The 12,445-nt window shown below is 51.9% G+C and overlaps 1 protein-coding gene across 1 annotated transcript; it reads left to right on the top strand.

Annotated features, from left to right (window-relative positions):
• The first annotated feature begins 215 nt into the window (after nt 1-215).
• On the top strand, nt 216-10,070 carry RAC2 (Rac family small GTPase 2). The gene is made up of 7 exons (XM_050894657.1): nt 216-275; nt 3,313-3,384; nt 5,097-5,214; nt 6,721-6,783; nt 7,495-7,654; nt 8,939-9,073; nt 9,828-10,070. The coding sequence occupies exons 1-6, from the start codon at nt 241-243 to the stop codon at nt 9,067-9,069; spliced, it is 579 nt and encodes a 192-aa protein (XP_050750614.1). The 5' UTR covers nt 216-240; the 3' UTR covers nt 9,070-9,073; nt 9,828-10,070.
• Nucleotides 10,071-12,445: the final 2,375 nt, after the last annotated feature.

Here is a 12,445-nt window from a genome sequence, read left to right as displayed (position 1 = left end):
TGCATGCCCCGCCTTCAGCTAACGGCCTTGGCCGCAGAGCTGCTGCTGTGGTGGGAGGGGAGGAGGGACTGGAGGGTGATCGTCGAGTAAAGTTCCCTCTTCCACTTCCTCCCTCCCTGCAACCTGCCGCTCACTGCAGCACAAGGGCCGATACCCAAATTTGCCCATCTCTCCCCGCCGTTTGCCTTGGCCTGACTTTCCTTTGCCCCGGGCGCTGTCCTCCGCCACGGGTCCAGAGACATGCAAGCCATCAAGTGTGTCGTGGTGGGAGACGGGTAGGTACCCCACTGGTTTGCTGTGGATGCAGGGAGGGAGGGGCGGTGACAAGGGGCAAGAAAGAAGGTGGCTGCTTGGTGAAACTTCCCCAGCTCTGCTTCTGACCTCTTGCAGACTGCATTCCCTCTCTCGCTCGCTCTTCCCTCCCCAGGACAAGGGACCTTCCTTTGGGGAGGGTGTGGAAGAGGGCCTTTTGAAGGTCATCTGCAAAAGGGACATGGAAAGTGGAGCAGGTCTGTCTCACGCGCAGGAGGTGGTGGTGTTGCTGCCAGATTCAACCTGTAGCCAGGAGTCAGATTTAAAACCTGAGAAGTGCAAGCGCTCTCCTGCAGCTGAATGGCGCCTTGAGACCCATCTGCTCACTCGGACTGACTAGGAGAGGGCACGGCACTATGGTCCTAATGAGATGTCTGCCAGTATCTCTGTGTTCAGCTTTTCTCAGCACATTATCTCCATATCGGGATGTGGGGGATACTATTTGGCAAGGGGTTTCTGTGGGCACAAGGAGGAGGAACTCTTTCCACTGAGATAGGCACAAGCATATGCCACTTTGGGAGTGGGAGGTAACACAACCTTGCCTTCACAGCATGATGGTGTCACTGCCCATGTCCTGTGATCCCTGGAAATGGCCCGATCTAAGCCATCAATAAGTGAAGCAGTCAGTACTGCTGGGGGCGGGAGGGATGGGGTGGACAGGGCCTCTTCTTGCCCTGTGGGATGAGTAGATGCAGGGGAGAGAGGGGAGGAGAGTCCACATTTGGCACAGAGCAGGTTAATTTGTTTCCCAGCGAGGAGCTGGCCAGACTGTTATCTGGGGCAGCTATCAGGTAGCAGATGAAGAGACATTTGCAGCAGCCCTGCTCCCCACAGTCACTTCCTCCTTCAAAACTCGCCTGGGGAAGAAGACGCCTGCAAACATAACAGTGCATGTTAGGCATATTCTCAGGGGCTGGGGCAAGGGGGTGAGGAGAAGGGACAAGGAAGGACAGAGGCCCAAATAAACACCATTACCTCTAAGAAAAGTCCCCTGAAGGCTGCAAGCTAGAGCTGGATGAACAACTCCACTGGGCATTTATCTGTTGCCCTGTTAACTCCCCAGTTTCCCCCTCACACATTGCACCAACTCTGTAGCCATCCCGCAAGGCAGCATTCCCCTAATATCGTGGCTAACCCCACAACACATCCTGCTCTCAACCCCTCTGACTGCAACTCCTCTTAAATGTCTTCTGTCCTGTCATTTTGCTTCTCTGTACACTGCACCTCCCCTCTCACCATCTGGCAACACAGCAGTCCAGTCATCCCCTCATCGCTCTGAGCTCTTGGTTCACCACCCTTCACCTTCCTCCCAGCCATACCAGCCACGTCACCCTCCCTTGGCTCAACCTTACCGACCACAAGACCTTCCGCCATCATTCAGCTAAGACCCTCATATTGCCCCACAGCTTTTGTGGCCCTTTAGACCCCTCCATTACGCATCACTGACCTCTTAACGCTCCCTGAGTTCAACCCCAGGAACCCTCAGGTGCCACTAACCTCACCTCTTCTCTCAATAGCTTTGCTGTAACCTTCACCCCTTCACTGACCCTTTGTGCTCCTCTCTGTTTAACCACACTAATTCAGAACTGTCCCCTCTTTCATGACTGACCCACCCACAGTCCCGAAGATCTCCTGAGCCATTACCTGTAGAGCTTCAGGAAGCCTCCATGGCCCTCCCTCAATATCTCTATGATAAGAGGGAAGCAAGGGAGCTGGGGAAAGAAGAGGGACTGAGGGAGGAGGATCTAAGAAAGAGAGGTGGCAGAAGGAAGAAACAAGTGTCAGAGCATGCCGAAGAGCTCAGTTTCCTCCTCAGCTGCCCCACAGTGCAGTGACCAAGGCAGGTGCCTCATGACCAGGATGAAGATGCCAGCTGTGCCTGTCAAGGGCACACAAAAAGGCAGGGCTGCAGCTCTGCAACAGGGGACTTTGCAGGTACAGCTGAGATGGTTGGAGCATCCCCAGCAGCGGGACTCCAGTCTTTCCCCCAGGAAAGACATCTCCCTCATCCTGTGGCTGTGCTCGCAGGCTGAGGAGGCAGGTTGCTCTCACCACCTCCATTTTACACATGCTGTAACTGAAACATGACCAGACTTTCCCAGGTCACACAGACCTGAGAAATAGCAGCCCAGCAGGAGGAGTGTTGTCCTTCCCATACCTGTCCTGGCTGCTTTATCTTCTTCCAGTTTCTCTCCACTTCTTCTTTCCCTCACCACAGGCTTCACCTTGCCCACGACAGCTTCTCTGCCCCTTGATAGCCTTACTGCCCGCTTTCCCACCTCCCTCACACCAATGCTCTCACCCAGTCTGGACTGTGCTGCTACCCTGGCTTATTTGCGCTCCACCCTGCTGCAGCATGGGTGTGGGGGAGGCTGAGGAGAGAGGAAGCACCAGCTTCTAGCTCAGAAACACCACCAGCAGCCTCCGTCAGCCACAGGGAGAGGCACCTTGCTGGCTGCTTACAGCTCTCTCTGCAGGTGATGCTGCAGCTTACGGCAGGCAGGCAAGACTAGAAAGTGTTGTGGCTACGTCAAGAAGAGGTGCTATCAGCCCCTGGCCACAGGACCTGCAGAAGCAGGCAGGAGTGCCTGTGTTCAGGGGCTGTAGCTGGCTGGGCAGCTTTGTCATGGCTCTCACGCACCAAATCAATACATCTGCCCTGGCTGTGAGCATACAGCACTGTGCATGCACTGGAAAATGGGCTCTCACCTTCATCTCAGAGTGGATGCGTTTTAGCTGAGTGATCTCTGTACCAGACCGTAAAAACAAGCCTTCGTGCTCAAAGACAACAAACATTTCTGTGTGACATCCTGTCTTTCTTCCTGCTGGTTGTTTAACCTATGGTTATGCGCTGTCTGGTCCTGTGAATGTGTTTCTGCTGCCATGGGTCTCCCAACAGGGCTAGCTTAGAGGTGTGGAAGGATTGCCCCATCCCTATCTCACCCTAGCAAGGCTGCCTGCACTACCATGACTTCCTGCTATTTTTTCTTTCTCTTCCAGAGCTGTAGGGAAAACCTGTCTCCTTATCAGCTACACCACCAATGCCTTCCCAGGAGAATACATTCCCACTGTGTGAGTAATGCATAAACAGGTCCTGGGGTGGGTGGGAGGCATGGAAAGCAGGATGGAAAGGGGTGCAGAAACCTCTTTTTGTGCACTTTGAAGGCAAGGTCACTATCTCCATGCCAGCAGAGGAAGGGCTGCCAAACCAGCAAAGGTGCCTCTACACTTAGGATCTGTCACCTTTCACCAGAAGCACAAGTGGCCTTATAAAACCCTGGTATAAATGGGATATTTGGGAGACACAAACCAATCCAAGTGTCTATCTGCCTGCTAAGTTTACAAGTAGAAGATGGGGTCCTGCTAGGCAAAACAACCAGCCACCAGGCTGCAAAAATTGGGCCAGACCCAAGAGAAGGCGGTTGGATGGACGGGGGTCCCCGCTTCCTTCCTTGTCCAAGGGACTCGCTGTCATTGGAGCAGGCACTGATAACCCTGGTGGTAAGAGTGCAGGATTCAGCTCAATGCTGGAGTAGAAGCACTATGCAATCCAGCGGATGTATGCGTGAGGCTGGGACAGACCTACAGACTGTGGGAATAAGGAGCAAGCTTAGAGTTGCTTTAGTTTGAGTGGTCAGATGCATTTGTCTTCCCACAGTGCATGGGGATATGTTTGGGGATGCACACCCCACATACTCATACCACACCACTGGGATGTGGAGTGTGACTACACACTCCCTGAGGTGGGAAAAGAAGCTAGGCACAGTGTGTCAGACTGCCAGCTCAGGTTCAGATTCCTTGGGAAGGACAGGTGCAGGAAAACCTCAGATCCTCACTTTTTTCTCCAGACCAGTTTGCAACGGACATTGCAAAAAATGGCTGTGGCAGCAAGAACCCATCTTTTCTCAGAAGCTGGTTTGTGGAAGGGCACCATCCCTTCCTAGCATGTAGCCATGAAGTGGCTATGCATCTTGTGTGTCACACACCATTTCTCCTCCTGTCTGAGGCTTGTGACTGGAGACATGAAAGGGAGGCCATTTTGTGCTCCTGGACTGCATGGCTTATCTTACAATGGCAGCGTATGCCGTGAGCACATTAACAAGGTCTTTGTGTTGGTTCCTTCCTATCTCTGGTTTCCCTCACCTTAGCCTGTAAAAAAAACATATACCAAAAAGAACAGGAAATAAAATTTTCTAGGATGAGGGGAGGAACATCTCTATTGATTTAATATCCTTTTTTTCCATTAAGTCTTTGCTCCCAAGCATGCAATCCTGACAGTTCTTCTCAAATATTTCATGCTGGGTTGTCAAAGAGTAAGGGTACACACCTTGGCATATTGGCCTCAGTTCCAGCAGGGGTGTTGAGGAGTGCAGGGCTCTGGGGGAGCTACAGAGACATGGGTTCTTTTTCTTCACTTTTAAGAAGAAAGCTGGGTGTTAGAGCACAAAAGAAAGACAGGGGCTTGGCTAGAGCAGACACCGTTGTGGGAAGGATACTGGGGAAAGAAGTGGGAAACTGAAGGGTTTATGGATCTGCACACAAGGTGGCAAAGGTAGAACTGCAGCCAGGCACCTGTCCGGGATAGCTGGGTGATAGGGAGGAGGTTGATGCTGAGTGGGAAGTCCGTAAGGTAGAGGGTCACAGGAAACCAGCATCACCCAGGTGAGCTGGGAAGAGGAATCACTACCCTTTGCTCCTGGGTGCACCTAGTGAACCCCACCTATACTACTGGAAGGGCTCCCTCTTCTCCTGTTTGAGCCATGGCCTATGTCTCTGAATTTCAGGTTCGATAACTATTCCGCCAACGTGATGGTTGACAGCAAGCCTGTAAATCTGGGGCTATGGGATACTGCTGGACAAGAGGATTATGACAGGCTGAGGCCGCTCTCTTACCCACAGACGGTGGGTCACACTCCATGCCCCTCCTCCCTTGTTCCTCCCTCAGATCCGTCCCCGGCTGCAAAAGTCAACATTTGCTATAAAACAGTGACAGGACTGTTCCTGTCTCTCTCTGCCCTTTTCTGAGAATACCTCTGTTGATATACAAGTGCCTTGAAACCCTAAAGGTAAAAGACATCTAAAGGTATTTTGGAGCCTTTATCTAAACTTCATTACTGGTATAACTTAGCAAGAAAACCGAGATCTTCAAAGATACTTATGAGCCCAGCTGAAGATACTTGTGAGCCCAGCTGACACTGATTTCAGTGTGAGGCAGATGCCTTACACAGACCTGGTAAAAAAAACTTCCTTTTGTGAAGTTAAAGTGGCTCAAGGAATTTAGGAGCTGAGGCAGGAGATTCTCATGTTTCTGTGAACCCCGCTATTCTGGCTTCTGCCTTTTAAAAGAGATCTGATGTGTGGACACATGTATTTGATCTGCTGATGCATCAACAAAGCCCAAGCCTCTAGCAGAACAAATGGATGCCTCAGATACTGTGTTCACCCATTTTTCACCATGCTGACAGAGCGATTTCGGGGTTTAAAGATCACCTTCCCCGGAGGATGTCATTCCAAGCAGTCTCTTGACAAGCTCAGAAAGACTCTGCTGCCTCAGGCGTTGGTCTGAAGGTTGCCATTGCAACCGAAAGGGCTAGGAATTGAGGGCACTATTTGTTTCAGCTAGGTTCAGCCACCTAAAAGTCAAACACCTGGTATAAGCTCTTTGCCTAGTCTCCTTCCACAGTCAGTGCAAGCAGGCATATTTCTCAACAACATGCTTGCACCCACCCTGGGACACATCCCAAGGAAAGGTGGGGGAACTGTTCTCCAAGGTTTTTGCCTCTGATGATTGTAGAAGTATAGAAATGGATAGGCTGGGCCTGACACCCTTGTTTTAGCTAGGTCAAGTTGGATGAAATAAATATAACCCAGAAAAGCTGGTTTGGTTTTGTTTTGTTTTGTTCTGTTCTGTTTCAGTTTTAATGGAAGTCTAAATTCTGCCATGACCAGGAGAAGCGCTTACGTGGATAACAAAAACTCCGCCTCATTTGCGTCCTGCGTGTGCACTTTTTGGGCTGAGCCTAGCTCTGTCTCAACAGCAGGCAAAATTATTCTGGCCTGAAAACTCTCCAGTGTTCTGTGAGAAAAGAGCAGGACGCTGTCAGGCCATTTCCCATGAGGATGAGTGTGCCTACCGCAAAAACCCCATCCTCATAGTTAAACGTTTGGCTCTTCTGATAATGGTGGCTATGGTTACCATGAGTCAGGGGAGCAAATATCCTTCTCTCCTCTAGAGGCAATTAGCAGCAGTCAGGACTGTGTTACTTTGTGAGAGACAGCTTTCCCTAGCATGACCCTCTGCTGCAGAGGGAGGATGCTGTCCACCCAGCTCTTCTCTCCCCTCCCTACCTCCTGTCATGCAATCCCATGCTCTCATCCTAACTCTGCACCATGGTTGTATGCCTACAGGACGTCTTCCTGATCTGCTTCTCCCTTGTCAGCCCAGCATCTTATGAAAACGTCCGTGCTAAGGTGAGACAGAGTATCCTGGTCTGTCAGGCACTGAGGAGGGTGAGATTGGTGGTGGTCTTGCAAAGAGAGTGATTGTGCATCGAGACTGCTAATAGGACGTCTAGATTCAGAGAGGTAATATCTTTTTCGTGCCAGTCAGAAGGAACTAAAATATCAGCCTCCTTCAGATGTCTTTTCTGGGTCATGTCAAACAAGGCGGCCAACCCTATTAAAGGCCTAGTATTCATCTGGCTGGGCTATTGAACTGTGAGACCACAGGCTTATATTCTGATGGTGTCTTTCAGCCAAGACTGTCACAGCACATACGCACAGGACCAGTCCATAGGGTATGAGAAGCAGGTACCCACAGCCTTTGAATAGGAAGTGAGGGAAGAAGGGAGAGATTGATGGAGAGGAGAACAACATAATATGTCCTTCCTACCACTTGCAGGTTCCTCCCTGAGTTTCAGGGAGCCATGAAGGGTGGAGAGCAGTTTTTGCTTTTGCTTGCCAGAATTTGAGCTCCATATCAGGGATTTTGCCTGAGGACCCAGCAACAAGGGCTGGCCTGGGCCAGGCTATAGTGCCCAACACTGGATGGAAGGGCTGTGAGGAAGGACAGGGTGTTAGCTATCTTGCTGACATTTTTTCAGGGGAGCCTCTTTGTTTCCCTTGTGCGTGCCCGTATGTGTGACTTCTTCTCACATCTTTGCCATTTTGCTCCCTTGCTAGTGGTTCCCCGAGGTGCGGCACCACTGCCCTAGCACTCCCATCATCCTTGTGGGCACAAAGCTGGATCTTCGTGATGACAAGGACACCATTGAGAAGCTGAAGGAGAAGAAGCTATCCCCCATTACGTATCCTCAGGGCCTTGCTCTGGCCAAGGAAATTGGTATGTGCTTGGGGCAACATCTTGGACCTACTGAAAGGAGAGAGGCAGAAGATAAGGGCTTCCCCTCAATCTAATGAGGCTTTTGTAGAGGTATCTCACAGTGGTATCTCCGAGGGACACAGGGAGACACATCAAGGGTCATGGGATAAAATACGCTTCAGTAGACTCAGGAAGGAGATCTGCTCCTTGAGGAAGCCTTAACCCCTCAAGCCTCTGTTTTCTGCCTCTCTCTGGCCAACATCCTACACGCGCACACACACAAATATACACTTGCACATTCCCCTCCCCTTTTACTCTGCTATTTCTATCTGGGCCAGTTTTTTTCTGTGAAAGCGCAGCTGCTGTGTGGGCAGAGGCCTCTCCTCCACATCCGGAAAGAGGTGGAAGAGTGAGTTTTCTAACATCTCTCAGGAAGAGTTGCAACTGCAGCTTCCCGTCCCTGCCTCTGACTACCAGGGCTTATATATGCAACCCTGGGTATGCGTGTCTCACCCCACCATTCATCTCAGGGGCATCAGCTCCCTCCCATATTTCAGGACATGCACAAATGCCTGTTCCAGGTAACCTCTCTTCTCAGATGCAGCATGCAGAGGCAGGAGAGAGGGTGGGAAACACAGCTTGAGGGAGAAGTTTTCAACTGGGAGTTCAGAGGAGAGGGTGTCCGGCCAGGATAACATAGCCAGCCTCACGCAATGGCTCTGCTCTGGCTACAAGGGTGGAGAACAGGCAAACCCTGGTTTTGTACAGGCAAGCTTTGCGCTGAAGTCAGGACTGCCTGAGTGAAGTGTGTCCTGACAATGCTTAATGGCTTTGATCACCTAAGCTGTGTTTATTCAATTCAGGCAAGAGCCAGATGCCTTGATTTCCAGCACAAGGACTCTGAGAATCTAGGGGTAGAGAGTCCCAAAAGAGAAGTGCCGTGTGATTTGAGATGCCACCAGAGGTGCTTGAGGCCAGGCAGTCTGAATGACACTTGAAGCCTGAGGAGACTTGAGACCTCATCGCAAGATGAGACTCAGGGGGTGTTTAGGTGGTGTGTATGATGTGCCTCAGGACGCTGTAAAATGGGCACTGAGGGAGGAGGGTGTTGTGGCTGTGAAGTGATGTGAGCCAGAAACGTGTTGGTGATACAGGCACATGCATCTCTTTCTGCTTGACGTGATCTGTGGTATTCCTCCTGCGTGTTTCTCTTCTGAGCACCCTTGGCAGCGGACTCCTGGGTACCCCCACTGCCTACCCCAGTTCCCTTCCTCCCCATTACAGCACCTGCTTTCCTCCTGACAGACTCCGTGAAATACCTCGAATGCTCGGCTTTGACGCAGCGCGGCCTCAAGACTGTGTTTGACGAGGCCATCCGAGCAGTCCTCTGTCCGCAGCCCACACGGACAAAGAAACGTGTATGCAGCCTCCTCTAAGCGAGTAAGTCTGAAAGGGATCCCTGGGAGTGACACCAGTAGCACTTTCCTGCTCCTGAACCCAGGTGGTCAGGGCCACTGGTTCCTATGACCTGCTGTGCCTGGTGGGATGGGTCACCCTCAAAGAGAGAGAGGGAGACAGCAGTCCTGCTTGGGGAAAGGACAGGACATGGTATGATGGAGCACATGGACCCCTGAACCACTTCCCCCTCCTTGCTGCTTGCCCATGGGCAGGTTTGCCCCCATCTCCTGGTGCAGGGCGGCCCAGGATTTTCCACCGCTGCCCTCACAGAGAACTGTCAGTCACCTTCTGCCACAGAGGGAACTGCATCCAGGCTGCCCTGGGGATGACCTGTGTAAGACCTGTGAAGCCGCAGCCTTTGCCTATAGAAAAAAAAAAAAAAGCTGTTCCTTATTCATGGCAGTTGCCCAATGGCCCTTCCTCTTACCAAGCCCTGCTCACCTCAAGGAGGGTTTTGTGTTGCTGTTCATTGGCAGGCAGCAACTTCTTCCCCAGGACTCCTTTACTCCTCATATTGTCCCCACCTGCCCTTCACCTTCAACTCAAGGTGGCAGAGGGAGGAGAGAGGCTTCATGACAAGAGGCAAAGCTAGCCAGAACCCGAGAAGAGAGAACAGTGAGAGCTTTCTAGCTGGGACCCTGCCCCTTCATTCTCCCACCACCACCAGGGCAGAGGGAGGGAGAGCAGGAAAATAGCCGAGCTGGTTTCACAAGGTCTGTCGTGTTTTTGGCTACAGATCCCGGCCCCATCCTGATGCCAGGCTCTGCCCAGCACGCAGGAGAGTGATGGCTCCAGCATCCCGGAGCTCAGTACCTTGTGGCGGTCACTGCGCTTTTTACTTCTGCTGGCTTGAAAGACTGTTGTGGGTCTGTAGCACTGGTTTGTCTGTTTGCACAACTTCCCCACACTCTCCCCACCCCAGCTGCCCCTTCCTTTCCTCACCAACCCCTGAGGTTACAACGTAGTGAATAAGACCCAATAAACAGATCCTACATTCTTGCCATGTCCGAGACGTGTTGCACCTCGGGGGGACACAGCCCTGAAGCAGCGAGCAATGGGACAGCTGGGGTGGAGGCACCTGCCAGCTGTGCCCCTCCTTTAGCAGTGACAATCCAGGCAGCACCACGCTGAGCTTGGTACCGGGGAGCCCCAGCTGCTACAGGATGAAGAGACAAGGCCTGTTTCATGCACTGAGTTGCAAAGTTCTCAGCTGAGCCCCCCGCATTCCTCAGTAAAGTGCAAATATCGTGTGCCAGCCAAAGGCAGCGGGGTGATTACACCTCAGCTTTTGCCCTTCCTCTTCTCAGCCTCCGTGTGTTCAAAGGGAAAGTTGTCTCCCCTCTGGGACACACAGAGGACGAGATGCAGGCTTTTGGAGGGGACACCCGGGCCCAGACTCCTCTCCGTGGGGACTGCCCCTGCAGGTTGCTGGGGACACCCTTTCACCAAAACATTTCTGCACTAACAGTCCGAAGCTTACGTCACAGGCAGTCATATCGGTACCAGCACTCACTCACGCTGCCAGGCACAGGCAGAGCGAGAACAGGAAGGGGGAGGGCAGGGGAGAAAAAAAAAAAAAGAGCGAGGAATGAGTCACCAGTCCAGACAAATTGCCTCCAAGTCACTAAAATTAAGCTGAAGAGAGTGGTCCCAGCGGTACTATGGATCTGGCAGCTGTGAGCACCTGCCTTCCTGATGCATTGCAGGGACTTGGGAGTAAGAAGCGTTACAGGGTGGCTGCTGCTGCCACTGCTTGCGGGAGGGAGGAGGGCTCAGGGTGCAATGGTTGCCACTGCAAAATCCTGCAGTCCTAGGAGGGCACAGAGAAACTGTGGAGTTGAGCCAGCTTACCACTCCCCGATGCAGCACCACTTCTGAGTTTCAAAGGCTGCTTCCTGCACTGAGGAGGTGCATGGGTAGTGTCAGCAACAACCCGCCACAGTGAAGCCCCTGAGATACCCTGCTGCCAGGGAAATTTCTGCAAATACAATTCGTGGTCGGATCTGAGTAAGGCAGTTAATTCAGTGATGTGACACATTATCCACTGATAATGTCCAGAGCAACCCTGAGGACATCCTGTGGCAGTGAGTTCCACAAACGTCTGCATTGCACATGGGCTGCCGGATGAATTGCCCAAGCCCCATCCAAAGGTAATGTAAATTGTGTCAACATAAGTCCAGAAGAGCAGAAATGAAGTCTCTGGTGTGGGCATATACCTGTGGAAGACAAGGGACACAAAGCCCTTGAGACTGGGATCTAGCCTCCCTTAAATATCCTAAACATTACTCAAACCAATGAATACCCAGTGGGTTATTACTTTCTCTCCAGTTTTCAAGCCTTGGCTTTTACCTTCTCAGTCTGCCCTGTCCCTTATCAAACACAGCAATGCAGAGAGGAGAGGCTCACCATGTGCATGAAACAAAATTCATGTATCTGCCTACCTGTGGAGATGCACAGGTGGAGCTCTCCTTCCAACACAATTCAAGCAGTTTGCACAGCCCTGTTGGAGCTGAGGCAGAGAATGGGGCTGGACTCTGAGCATTGAGGAAGCGAGCTGGAGACCTGGAAGTTGTGATCCTGTGACTGTGCTTATGCTAACAAGTCCTGCAAGGGGTAGCTGGCCTGGGTAGAGCTCTGCTGTTGCATGGCTCTGTTTCTGCTAAGACACAAGCTCGGTGGGTCCCTGCATGGTGCTGCAGATACCTGCCCTGCCATGACAAAGATAGCCACTGGGTGCTGCCCATGCCATTCCTTCCCCAGTGAGGCCTCATCTCTCCTCTGTGTCTCCAGACAGCATTGTGGCCAAGATCTAGGCTAAGGCATCCTGACAGCTTTGAAGCCCTGTACTGCCTTCACCTGTTCACCTTTGAGCAACACTGGCTGGGCGTAAAATTGCTCAAGCAGGTTTGGAAGGCCAGGGTTTAGACCCTGGCTATGTTCTGCTCGCAGAGATACTCCCTACTTCTGTTAAGGCTGGAACTGGCCCTAGGAGCTCAAATGCTCATAACAGCAGTGCCAAATGTCAAGAGCTGGGTGACTGCACAGCACAAGGAGTCACTGATGTTGGCTGCAGGGCAGGGAAGGGGGTGATGACTACAGGGAAGCACTTTGTGCAGGGAATGGGATGGGAAAATCCTAATTTCCTTCCTGGGAGAACTGCTCACACAAAGGAGCTTAGTTTCTTGCCCTGCCCCATTTCTTCTGGGTCCACTCCTTGCAGCAGAGACGAAATCTGGTAGGAGAGTTTGGGGCTGTTGAACTGGCGCTTTTTCCCAAAGAAGGTGCAAAAGACATGAGACATTGTGCATGGAGCCAGGGGAGGGAGAGAGTTGAGAGAGATAGCTCCACTATTTG

This window comes from Gymnogyps californianus, chromosome 1, assembly GCF_018139145.2.
Source record: "Gymnogyps californianus isolate 813 chromosome 1, ASM1813914v2, whole genome shotgun sequence".
Classification (NCBI taxonomy): domain Eukaryota; kingdom Metazoa; phylum Chordata; class Aves; order Accipitriformes; family Cathartidae; genus Gymnogyps; species Gymnogyps californianus.
The sequence above is the reverse complement of the archived record's forward strand: the minus strand, read 5'-3'. Positions and strand labels throughout refer to the sequence as shown.

Excerpts from the sequence above, each read along its gene's own strand:
- RAC2 (XM_050894657.1), top strand. The coding sequence starts at position 241 with ATGCAAGCCATCAAGTGTGTCGTGGTGGGAGACGG. Across the intron at positions 5,215-6,720 it reads CGCTCTCTTACCCACAGACG|GACGTCTTCCTGATCTGCTT; the intron begins GTGGGTCACACT and ends GTATGCCTACAG. Across the intron at positions 7,655-8,938 it reads TGCTCTGGCCAAGGAAATTG|ACTCCGTGAAATACCTCGAA; the intron begins GTATGTGCTTGG and ends TCCTCCTGACAG.